The sequence below is a fragment of the Symphalangus syndactylus genome, chromosome 12 (genome assembly GCF_028878055.3).
Source record: "Symphalangus syndactylus isolate Jambi chromosome 12, NHGRI_mSymSyn1-v2.1_pri, whole genome shotgun sequence".
Classification (NCBI taxonomy): domain Eukaryota; kingdom Metazoa; phylum Chordata; class Mammalia; order Primates; family Hylobatidae; genus Symphalangus; species Symphalangus syndactylus.
In genome coordinates, this window is record NC_072441.2 from 95,703,413 (window position 1) to 95,716,229 (window position 12,817).

General features: G+C 48.7%; 1 protein-coding gene across 3 annotated transcripts in view; it reads left to right on the forward strand.

Annotated features, from left to right (window-relative positions):
* RCSD1 (RCSD domain containing 1) overlaps window positions 1-12,817 on the forward strand; it is a 76,588-nt gene that overhangs the window by 57,716 nt on the left and 6,055 nt on the right. For 2 of the 3 annotated variants that reach the window (XM_063625112.1, XM_063625113.1), the window contains 3 exons: window positions 2,426-2,497; window positions 6,449-6,652; window positions 9,794-10,531. In XM_063625112.1, coding sequence (XP_063481182.1) covers window positions 2,426-2,497; window positions 6,449-6,652; window positions 9,794-10,531 — 1,014 coding nt within the window. The remainder of the gene's footprint in view (window positions 1-2,425; window positions 2,498-6,448; window positions 6,653-9,793; window positions 10,532-12,817) is intronic. The other variant, XM_063625115.1, reaches the window with a different exon arrangement.

A 12,817-nucleotide genomic window follows, 5' to 3' on the forward strand; every position in this document is an offset into this window, starting at 1 on the left:
TGTCCACGTTTCTCCTTCCATACTCCTGTAGCTCAGCCTGCAGAGTGCTCTAATGCTGGAAACCTTGGGGGCCTGCAGGGAGGGCCCCGGTCAGGCTACCCCTCGGTTCCCAATGCACAGTGCCAGGAAGGGTCATTTCATCCCTGACCCGCTATGCTTGCTCAGGTCTGAGACAGTGGGGTCAGCCCCCTGACAGCACCTGCTGACTGCAGGACCCCTCCTGATGGCAGGGTGACCAACAGTTACCCCTCTCTGGAAGAGCCAGCCAAAGGGGTGTTTAATGCAGCCACAGATCCTGCCTCCTCTACTCAGAAAAGGCTGAAAAGCATTCCCATCTGGAAATTAGTCCATAGTTTCTAGACGTGGTAATAATGTCATGTAAATACATCTATATATATATATACATATATAGGGATGGAAGGCTGGTTTTTCTCCACCGGATTGTTAGTCTCAGCCGCTTGCCTGAAGCCCCTTGTTAAACCGCAAAGGTAATGATGCCACCTGCTGTCATTTCCAGGAACTGCACTAGATGCTATTTTGGATTCTTTCTGCTTTGCAATTCAAATCAATAGGGTTTTATGGAGCATCAGCTGGGTCCCCAGTACTATACTGTGGTTAAGGGGCAGGGTCCACTGAATTTCCACAGACTTTAGAAAACAGTGGTCAGCCGGGCAAGAGAAGAACTCATAGTATTATGTGAAGTGAGTTTTATCAGCAAAATTGTTGCTGCAGTTTCTTAAAGTTTCTCTGAAAACCCCAGCCCATGTGAAATTTCCCTGTAAAGCACAGAAACTAAGGGCACTTTCATTGGGGCTGGAAGCTCTTTATACTCATCCTAGATAAAAAGCTCCTTGAAAGACTGCTATAGGAACATACCTGACAGTGAAGACGCATGGAGGCAGAGGCAGCGGGAGTCCTTACAATCATGTATTCCCGCCCAGCTGCATTGTGGTAGAGGAGGCTGAGGCCAGGGGCATCGTCTGGCTCCTGCCAAAACTAGAATTAGGAGGAGTGGGGATCCTGTGAGTCCAGCCCATGCTCTCCCTTGGTGTTGGGCTGTAAAAAGATCACAAGGAGTTCAGTTGAGTGAGCCTCCCTCCTTCCGTCACTAAAATACAATCATCTCACATCATAAATATCTCAGAATCTTTCTTAAGAGATCAGTGTAGTTCTTCTTCTTATAGTTAAGGAAAATTAGTACATGGGGTCAAGGAGTAGGTCATACACATTGGTCTCCACACTATGGGGAGATCCCTTCTCTGCCTTGGCCTCTGTCCAACCACATGGAAGTCATCCTCTTCCTTTTCTTCATCATCATCCTATCACTGTCACCGTTCTCACATATTTGTGGGGATTTTACGCAAAACACAGAGTTAATATTTTTACATGATGTAGATCTCAAAGGCAGACAAGATTCCTGGCATTCATTCATCACAAAAATATCTACAACTAACAGAGAGTACGTATGATTATGTAGCACATGCATCAGCCACGGACTGCTTCTGCGGCTGAGACTGAATCATGCTCATCTTTGTATGACCCACACAATGTCTGGAACGTAGTAAATACTCAGTAAATGTTTACTTGGTTAAAAAGAATATTGAGGCTGGGCGTGGTGGCTCACGCCTGTAATCCCAGCACTTTGGGAGGCAGAGGTGGGTGGATCACCTGAGGTCAGGAGTTCGAGACCAGCCTGGCCAACATGGTGAAACCCTGTCTCTACTAAAAATACAAAAACTAGCCAGGCATGGTGGTGCGTGCCTGTAATTCCAGCTACTCGGGAGGCAGAGACAGGAGAATTTCTTGAACCCAGGAGGCAGAGGTTGCAGTGAGCCGAGATTGCGCCACTGCACTCCAGATTGGGGAACAAGCAGGACTCTGTATCAAAAAGAAAAAAAAAAGAATATTCAACATTTTGGAAAATCATAATTTATAAATCATGCCATCGATGGGATTTTCCAAAATATCACTAGGTCCAGGGAGGAATTCCAGTCATACCTCTCTCTTCCTGGTCTGGTTTGTTGTTGTGTGTATGACAAACAGGATGGTAATTTTTGCCCTTTCTCTTTGAAATTCCCTAAATTGTTGATTCACAGTGTTGAAGGTCATGAGGTGAAGATCTTGCTCAGATATAGTTTTCCCTCATAACGACAATGAAGTCACCCTTCCTGGGAGAGACCTTCTGTGTTAAGGATGTCGGCGCTGACTTCTCTGATTCTGATTCAAAGATCTTGCTGTGGTGGGATGAGGGAGGGAGGGGGAAAGTTCATGTCTCCCAGGCCCTAATGAAGTGTGTGGGCTACTGAACTAATGAGAAAGTGGCAACATCAACTTCTCTTCTTCTGCCTGTGGCTTTTGGGTTCCAACCAGAACCCCACTTTCCTTACCTTACTTATCTGGTTGTTTTGGTTGATTTGCTCCATAGAAATCACCACCCAATGCAAGCCACCCTCCTAAATTCAAGGTCAAGAGCTCGCCTCTGATTGAGAAGCTTCAGGTAAGTGCAGAATTCATTGTCTATTGCTACCTTTTATCTAACTCCACTTCTTATCCAAAATTTGCATGACTTTGAGGCTCATAGGGGTAGCCTATGTGTCACCTGGATAATTGGCCCCGATAATCAGCCAGTGATCAAATTGCAGTAAACGATAAGGATCTCACAGTCCTGCCTGAGGGAAAAGAACTAACATAAGGACCACATCAAGCATAAGCTCATGTATTTGACATTTTGTGGTGGGGGTTGATGGATAACAGGATGCCTCAAGAGTCTGTATGGGGCTGGGCTCAATCCTATAATCCCAGCACTTTGGAAGGCTGAGGCTGGAAGATCACTTGAGCCCAGGAGTTCAAGACCAGCCTGGGCAACATAGTGGGACACCATCTCTACAAAAAATTTTAAAATTAGCCAGGCATGGTGATGTGCACCTGTAGTACCAGCTACTCTGAAGGCCGAGGTGGGAGGATCGCTTGGGCCCAGGAGGTTGAGGCTGCATTGAGCTGAGGTCGCTTCACTACACTCCAGCCTGAGTAACAGAGTAAGCTCCTGTCTCCAAAAATGAAAATAAAAAAAAGAGTCTTAAGGGAAAGGACACCATAGTTGCAATAAACACTTCCAAAATAGCCAAGCCCTCTCTCCCAAGGCCTAAATGCAGCCACAAACCATTTGGGCCCTATGGTGTTCAGCTGCTGCACACTGCACCAGTATGGACAAATTTGTTGTCTGGGCATCCTGTCCAACCTCTCCACCAGTAATCTTGTGTGCCCAGAGCCCTCGCCCACCATGCCTGGGGCTGGCTGGCTCCCTGGGACTATAATTAAGCAGAAGACACTGGCCCTGAGCTCACAGTCTTGTGGAGACAGAGCTTTCACAGGTGATATAATAAAAGGAGCTGATGCCAGAGATCTCCACTGTGGGTCACTGCCCAGCTCCTCTGCTCGAGACCAGGGTTTCTCAGCCTTGGCATTACTCGAGCTGGATAGCGTTGTTGCAGGAGCTGTCTCGTGCACTGCAAGATGTTTAGCAGCATCCCTGGTCCTACCCACTGATGCCAGTAGCACTCTCCAACAAGTTGTGACAATGAAAAATGTCTCTAGGAATTGTCAAATGTCCCCTGGGGGCAAAATCATCTCCCACCCCTGATCCCAGGTGAGACCCACCATTCTAGAATTTCAGAGCAAGAAGAGAGTGGAGAGGGCCAGAGTAATTAATGAATGTTTTATGAAACACCTATGTCCTGAGCCCGTCCTTAAGGGATGGGTGGCTGAAAAGGAGGGAGGAAGATGTTCCCCATGGGGGAATGGCAGAAGCTAAAGTGCAGAGGAAAGGTAGGCATGTTATGTCCAGGTGGGGGCTGTAGGAGAGGCTCCTGTTTTCACCCCACCCTCTGTCCAGCCAACCAGGAGAAGAAACAAGCCTCTTGTGCACCATACCTCCCATCCAGGCCCAACCGAGAGCACTGGCTCACCAACTTCATTCTGAAGGCATCAGAGGTGTCAAGACGAATAGCCACAGCCTCTGTAGTTCCCAGCCATGGGAGAGCCTAGGGATTTGGATCCCAGCCTGATTGGGGATTAAGGCAAGCATCTCTGGTTTCTGGCCATGAGCCTACCCTGTGGAGGGTGGGGAGGGCTCTGCAGTATCTACCTGAAATTTAATTCAGACTGAGAAGCCCTGATTCCACCCGGCTACAGGAATAGGGTGGTGCTACCTTTCACTCCAGGAGGCTGCAGGGCTCCTAAATACGTAACGGGGGTCTCTCAGAAGCAATCCCAGAACTCCAGCACCACTCCTAGCATCCAGCTGAGGGATGTAGCCCCGGACTCCTACTCTGCCTCCCTGTAGCCCACCCTAGCCCTCATTCAAGTGCCAGAAGCCAGTTACCAAATGTTCTGTACCCTGTAGTTTTGGACCCATTCCTTTTTCTAGTCATTAATGAGTCTTTTGGGGAAAACAACAACTTGAGAATGTGGTTTGGATGTCTAGTTGTTCAATCTCATTAAGATTGTCAGCAATAGAACAACAACTTAGCCAAATCCCACAGGAACCTTACTTTGTTGGGAATATGTGGGAGAAACAGCTAAGAAATGCATCGCCAGCCAGATTTTCTTCTAACTATTCTACTGAATGAATTATGAACTAGGGATTTTCTTTTTTAGGATAGCCCAAAATTCACAATTCAACTTTTCTGCTATCAGCATCCATTTTATTTGCAAGCAGTCTTACAGAGGGAATTTCTCTGCTTGAAATTTAGAGAAGAGCATTTCCTTTAAGGTCCAGTGAACCCCCTCTGCCACGAAGCCCTCTCAGCCAGGCCAGCATATCAACCTGCACAGCAACTATGCTCCAAATCCTCCCCTGGGTACTCCCCATATGCTGCTTTTTTTTGAGACAGGGTCTTGCTTTGTTGCCCTGGATAGACTCAAAGTCTCAAACTCTTGGGCTCAAGCAATCCTCCCACCTCAGCCTCCTGTGTAGCAGGGATTACAGGCACACACCACTGCACCCAGCTTCATATGCTGCTTTTTGACGTGGTTTGGGCTAGTATGCTATTTAACTTTCGTATTTTATATATTGAACTCTTACCATGACTCAGTCTTGTCTATATGATACCTTCTTTCTTAAGATCACAATGAAAACACTAACACCCTTCTAAACTTGTGCAATGCTTTCAAGTCTGCAAGTCCTAAAGTATACATAGGAGTTCTCCAGGACAGCAGAGTCTGGCTGGTGGAAGGTGGGAAGGTGGCCAAGGGGAGCTGGGAGGGAGAGGGTGTGAGTGTGGGGCAGAAGAGAGTACACAGGGACCAGATAGAAAAGACTTTGGAAGTCAGGCCAAAAGGTGTGGACAGACAAAGAATCTGAGATTCAGAAAGGCTGTTGGACTTGCTGAAGGCCTGAAGGTCACACTGCTATTAAGTGAAAGATCCAGTATTTAAAGTCAGATCTGTCGGTATGGAAAACCCATATACTTCCCATTGCACCGTCTGCCCCTCACACTCCATCCCTTCTCTGTGAAGTCTCAAAGCGGCTCTGCCTCCTGGTTCGGCACCGCCACAGGGTCTGCAGGACGCAGCTCTGTGGTGATTTGGGAATGCAGAGGGCAGGAGAAGCACCCTAGATGGCCTTAAAGAGGATCGGACTCTCACGCACGTTCTCCCCATGGACACATTCGGGCATCTAGGACCACCTGCCTCCTCCCCAGCCAAACTCAAGACTCCCTGAGGCTTTCGTTGCCTTTGGGTGACTCTCCCATTTGGCTGCCTTTCATTTTGATCGGGTCACACCTGTATCTTGATACCCCAAGTTGTGGCTCATACTATGGTGTGTCCCACTGCCTTCTTCCTGGAGCTCAGTGGCCTACTGTGTCCACCACTCTGCCGTCTATTAAGAGGGAACCTGATACCTGGAGGTTGAGGGAGAATCAGACCTGGTGTGAATCTCAGGGCAGATCCCTTAGCCACTTTCTTGATTGTGCAATGAGAACACAGCTGAACGTGTGGGGTTGCTGTGGAGGACACAGCTACATGTGCCCGGCAATAGTAGGCATCCAGTGGGAGTGAGTACTATTGACTCTGATGAGAAAGGTGATCACAGAGCCTGACTTCCTGTGAGATCCTGGTGCCACAGGTGCTCCTGGCAGTTGCTGCTTCGCCACTTTGTTGATAAGTTGAGCTTGTTCCGGGACATTTTTGTTGGATCCTCATCAGTGCTGGCTGAGCATTTTGGAATGCAGCCTGTGGCAAGCCAGGTAGCAGAAGGAGGATGGAGTAGGCAATGCTTCCAAGAGCAGGCCATGATGGGACAGTGGATAATTGGTTGGGAAGTAGCATGAAAAGCCTGGTGTTACCCAGTCTCAACCAGGCCTGAGGCCAGGTAACCAACAAGCTAAAGTAGAGGCTCTCATCTTCTCCCTAGTCCTATTTGAAATTGTTTATCTTTTCTTGACAGGCCAATTTAACCTTTGACCCAGCTGCTTTGCTGCCTGGGGCCTCACCCAAGAGTCCTGGACTCAAGGCCATGGTGTCGCCATTTCACAGCCCACCTTCTACCCCCAGCAGCCCTGGTGTGCGATCTCGGCCCAACGAGGCAGAGGAGGTGCCTGTCAGCTTCGACCAGCCCCCTGAAGGCAGTCATCTGCCCTGTTACAACAAGGTAAATTCTAGCTCCAGATTATGGCTGTATGTCTGTGGAAATGTGGGCACTGGCACCCCTGAATTTTCTCTACCCTGTTGTCCTGGAGAAAGGAGGAAACATTCGGAGTTACTGTCAGAGCTGCGTGTTAACCCAAGTGAAATTTCTCCTCTCCTTTGCAAGTGATTTCTGAGCTAGGATCACCTTCTTCCTCGACTAACTGGCTCATCTCCCCTCGCTGTAACTGTGCCATTCAACCCCAAGACAAGCCTGGGGGATGGCGTGCTCTCTCCTTTGTGGAGAAAGGTATGGAAATTCAGGACTGATCCCAGCTGCATAGTTCATTAAAGTCAAAAGCTGAATGCAAAAGCTAAAGGCCTGATCAGTGATTTGCACAGAATGCTGGGCAGCATCCCTAGAACTCCAAAACGTCCTGTCTGGCCTGGTGTGAATAGTCCTAAGTGTCCCAGTGTGGACTCAAATCATTCTTCCTGCAGCTTGCCCCAGTTAAAGAACATCCAAACTGTTCCCTTTGCAAAAATGACATGACAGGGTGCATTTCTACAGATGCAACCGTGGTCCTCTGTGTGAGCTTTCATCACATCCCTCACCGTGCTGGGAGGAGGTAAGGATCAGAGATAGGGGCCAAGCAGGTAGCCAACAAATGTGGGCCAGGGCCAAGCAAAGGCCAAGACTTCCGGGGGTCTGGTGCCAGGGAATGCTAAATGGGTGTGGCTTTAAAATTAATGATGGAGAAATGAGATCTTCTAGGCCATTCTAGGAAGTCCAGCTAGCAAAAAAAAAAAAGCAAATGTGTAAAAACAGGGAGGACTCAAGGAAATAAACTAGTGGTAAGGAGGGGTTCAGGCAGGCTTGAGCCTGCCGGCTAGGGCCAGAGTGGAAGTCCCCCAGCCAGGGTGATGGAGACCCCTGAAGGCAGAGAGGAACCTTCAGAGAGAGCCGCATCTTCTCACAGGGTGAGGCAGGGAGGGAGGAGCTGCTGCCTGGTCATAATGCCTGGAGACTTCAGCCTTCTGACAGCAGCAAGGGGAAGTTATTTTGGAGCCCTGTTGGTCATGAGGGCTGGGGCCTTGATAACTTTCCAGAGCTGGCCCAATCATGGTCTCAGGAAAGGGCTTGGGAGGCCCTGATAAAACAAGTATTCATTCCTCTGGGCGCGGTGGCTCACGCTTGTAATCCCAGCACTTTGGGAGGCCGAGGCGGGAGGATCACGAGGTGAGGAGATCGAGACCATCCTGGCTAACACGGTGAAACCCCGTCTCTACTAAAAATACAAAAAATTAGCCGGGCATGGTGGCGGGCGCCTGTAGTCCCAGCTACTCGGAGAGGCTGAGGCAGGAGAATGGCGTGAACCCGGGAGGCAGAGCTTGCAGTGAGCCGAGATTGCGCTACTGCACTCCAGCCTGGGCGACAGAGCGAGACTCCGTCTCAAAAAAAAACAAAAACAAAAACAAAAAACAAACAAACAAAAAAAAACAAGTATTCATTCCAAACCTCTTAGATGGGAAACTAGGATTGACAAATATCAAAATGTAAATCAGTGGGAAAATAACATTTACAAAAATTTATTTTACATACTAATTTTTTTTTTGAGGCAGGGTCTTCCTCTGTCACCCAGGCTGGAGTGCAGTGATGCAATATTGGCTTATTGCAACACCCACCTCCTGGGCTCAGGCAAGCCTCCTGGTAGCTAGGACTACAGGCATGCACCACCACGCCTTGTTTTGTATTTTTTGTAGAGACAGGGTTTTGCCATGTCTTCAACCAGGCTCCTGCAGCTCCTGGGCTCAAGTGATCTGCTGGCCTATGCCTCCCAAAGTGCTGGGATTACAGGCGTGCACCACCACGCCCAGCCCACTTACATACTGATTTTTAAAGGATGCATCACTCTAGTAGGTAGGGTATCTGATGTGAACATTTCCATTGCATCTTTGACTAAGTCTGATGAGCTGAGAAGAGGCCTGATTCTGAGATTCACGTGCTTCCCAGAGAGATCACCTTCAGGCAGCTCTGCTGGTGCTCCTGAGAAACAGCTTCTGACAGTGGCGGACCTAAGTTCTGGAAGCAAAGGAATCTGGCTGCTCAGGTTTCCCAGTATCCGCCAGCTTCATGGGGGCCAGGAAGAGCAGAGTTAGGCAAGAGAAGAAGCTGGTCACCAGGTCTCCAGCTCAGCACCCCTGAGGTCCCTGCACCAGGGCCTGGCCATCAGCAGGTCTCTCTCTAACCCTTTTCTCAGTGCGATTCATCTTTGTCAAAGTATAATTTTCAAAAGTACAATTTTCAAATTTTTCAAAATTTTACAGTGCAATAAAATCATAAGTTATCTTTTTTACTGGATAGAAAGCATTTTGCATCTTCACAAGATAAAAGTCTGACTCTCATGCAAAATAGAGAGAGATTTTATTCAATACGTCAATTTATGAGGAAACTTGTAAGATGGTAACACTTAGTCAAACAGCATTTGAAGAACTGGTTATTTTTAGACAATTAGACAATTTCTTTTTTTTTTTTTAAATGCAGGGTCTTTCTGTGTTGCCCAGGCTGAAGTGCCGTGGTCTGATGACAGCTTACTGAAGCCTCAATCTCCTAGGCTCAAGCTGTATTCCCATCTCAGCCTCTCAGGTAGCTGGGACCACAGGCATGCACCAGCACACCCAGCTAATTTTTCTTACTTTCAGTAGAGATGGAGTCTCGCTATGTTGCCCAGGCTGATCTTGAACTCCTGAGCTCAAGCGATCCTCCTGCCTCAGCCTCCCAAAGTGCTGGATTACATGTGTGAGCCACCATACCCAGCAAGAATTTTTTTTAAGTGTCAGAATAAAATTACTAAATTAGACACCAAACTGGTTAATGTTTTACAGTGCAATAAAATCATGAGTTTTTGTTTTTGTTTTTTACGGAATGGAAAGCATTTGCATCTTCACAAAATAAAAGTCTGCAGGTCACCATGTGATTTCACGATCCCACATGGCTCTAACCCAAAATAAATAGCAAACAATGATACGTTCTCCTGGAAAATTAAATGGTCCTTGCGTGGACTTGTGAAGCAGTGCACCAGACTGACATTGAAAGTGCATACAGTCCTCCTCTTGGCTTTTTTTTACGAGTTTCTGGATAATTTTCCTTAACACTTTCTTCTAGGTGCGGACGAGGGGCTCAATCAAAAGGCGCCCTCCCTCCAGGCGATTCCGAAGGTCACAGTCAGACTGTGGGGAACTTGGAGATTTCAGGGCGGCGGAGTCATTTCAGCAGAACGGTGCTAAGGAAGAGGATGGGGATGAGGTGTTGCCATCCAAGAGCAAGGCCCCAGGATCCCCTTCGTCCAGTGAGGGAGCAGGAGAGGGAGTGAGAACCCTGGGAACTGCTGAAAAGCCTCCTCTGAGGTCACCCAGCAGGACAGAGAAGCAGGAGGAGGACAGGGCCACAGAGGAAGCCAAGAACGGTGAAAAGGCCAGGTGGAATTCAGAGGAGGTGGACGGCCAGCACCCGGCCCAAGAGGAGGCCCAGGAAGCATCCCAGACCTCTGGCCCAGAGGCAGAAAATAGGTGTGGGAGTCCCAGGGAGGAAAAGCCAGCTGGAGAGCAAGCAGAGATGGAAAAGGCTACAGAGGTGAAAGGGGAGAGGGTGCAAAATGAAGAGGCGGGACCTGAACATGAGAGCCAAGAAACAAAGAAGCTGGAGGAGGGATCTGCAGGGAAGGAGACCCCCCATAATCCCCCTGGAGGAGTGAAGGGCGGAGATGTCCCCAAGCAGGAAAAAGGCAAGGAAAAAAAACAGGAGGGAGCAGTGCTCGAGCCAGGCTGCAGCCCCCAGACTGGCCCTGCCCAGCTGGAGACCAGCAGTGAGGTCCAGAGCGAGCCAGCGGTCCCCAAGCCGGAGGTAGGTGGCCTGACTCTTTCACACGCAGAAGGCAGTGCCAGGGCCAGTAGTAGAGGCATGTGTGCCTCTGTCACATGCCCTGTTCCATACAGTCCCTTCACAGATCAGCTCGATATGCAGAAACAAAGGTGCCAAGCTCCTGCCTCATGCCAACTGGTTGGAGAAAGGCTGTCGCTGAGGCTGAGGGGACAACAGGACACAAAGGGGAAGTGTGTCTTGTGCTCTTGCCAACTTCTCACTGACTTGGAGTTCTGGCAAGCTTCTGGGTGTGTGTGGAATGACCGAGCCTTGGCATGGCTCAGTAACTGAGGCCTGCAAGCATCTATGGAAGCCTGCTGAGTGCAGGAGCCTGGGCGTGCTGCTACAGGGGATCCAGAGACGAAAAAGAAAGGAGAGCTCCTTTCTAAAAATCATCTCAGTTTAGCACATGAGACCAGCAGCTCTTTTGCGTGCATGAACAAGGTGGAATAGGGCAGTGGACAGGGGGTATTCCTAGGGAAGCCCAAAGTGCAAGGGTAGCAGAAACAATTTGTGTGTGGATGGGACAAAAAGTTGGGGATGCTTCAGGGCCAAGGTAGCATTTGAGTTGGCCCTCAGAGAAAGAGGCTGCATGTGATGTTGGGGCGTTCACTGTCTCTCAGGAATTGGGCATCTGCTGCACATGAGGAGGATGGGGTGACTCAGTCCCTGCCCTCCTGCCTGGGCCTGCACTTACTGGCCCTTTCCCCTACACCTGTCTGCTCCCCACCAGCTCCCAGGAAGCCCATCTTGAGCTCACCTATCTATGCTTTAAGAGCAGAACCAGCTCTGCAGAGTCCCTAACAATCTCATCAAGTCAGTCACCCACAACTGTTTCCCCCTTCGCTTTTCTTAGTGCATTCATTCATTCATGCGTTCATTTACTCACACCACTATCAGCTTCCTGCTACAGTAGCCTCTTTTGTTTGTTTGTTTTTTGTTTTTGTTTTTGCTTTTTTGAGAAGGAGTCTCCCTCTGTTGCCCAGGCTGGAGTGCAGTGGTGCAGTCTCGGCTCACTGCAGGCTCTGCCTTCCGAGTTCACGCCATTCTCCTGCCTCAGCCTCCCGAGTACCTGGGACCACAGGCGCCCACCACCACGCCTGACTAATTTTTTGTATTTTTAGTAGAGATGGGCTTTCACCATGTTAGCCAGGATGATCTCGATCTCCTGACCTCGTGATCCACCTGCCTTGGCCTCCTAAACTGCTGGGATTACAGGTGTGAGCCACTGCGCCCAGCCTTACAGCCTCTTTTCTGGCTTCCTGCTTCCACTTTTTTTTCCCCCTGCCTATATAATCCATTCTCTGAACAGCAACCAGCAGGTTTGGTTTGTTTTTTAGATCAACTGCTCTTTGCTAAAATTATTCACCTCTTATATTAGGGTTGCCATAAAAAATTACCACAAACTTGGTGGCTCACAACAATAGAAATATACTCTCTTACAGTTCTACAGTTCAGGCCTTCAAAATTAAGTTGTTGGCTGGGTTGGTTTCCTCTAGCAGTTCTGGGGGAGAATCTGTCCCTCTCCTCTAAGTTCTGGTGGCTGCCTGCAACTCTTGGAATTCTCCCTTGCCTCCTCTGGCTCCTGGTGGCTGCTGCAATTCATGGCATCTCTTGGCGTCTAGATGCACCACTCCAGTCTCTGCCTCCATCTCCATCACATGGCCTTTCACTGTTACTGTGTGTCTCATAGTCCCCCTCCTCCCCCTTGTAAAGATGTCAGTCATTAGATGTAGAGTCCACCCTAAATCCAGAATGATCTTGTCTTGAGATTCTTAGTTACATCTGCAATGAACCTTTTTCCAAATAAGGTCAAATTCGCAGGTACTATGGGTTTGGATTGGATGTACCCACCTCTCCCTGACTCTCCCCCTCACTGTGCTCCAGCCATGCTGAGGTCTTTTTGTTCTTCAAATACAGCAAGCTTATTCCCACTTCAGAGCTCTATCCTTGCTGTCCCCTCTGCATGAGACATTCCTTCTGATCCTTACAGGGCCGCTTCTTACCCACAGCTCAGAGCTCAGCTCAGATGGTCCCTTCTCACTGAGGCCTGTCTGTGCCACTCAGTCTAAGTGGACCTCCCTCCATCCCATCACTTACTCTCTCCCACAATTCTACTTTTATCATAGAACACATCACTATTTGAAATTCTCCTGTGTATTTTTTAATTGTATTTCTCTACTCCTTTTCCTCACTGCATCTCCAGCACCTGCTACAGAACCTGGAACATAGTAGGTTCTGTAAAAAATCTTTGTTGAGTGAATGAAT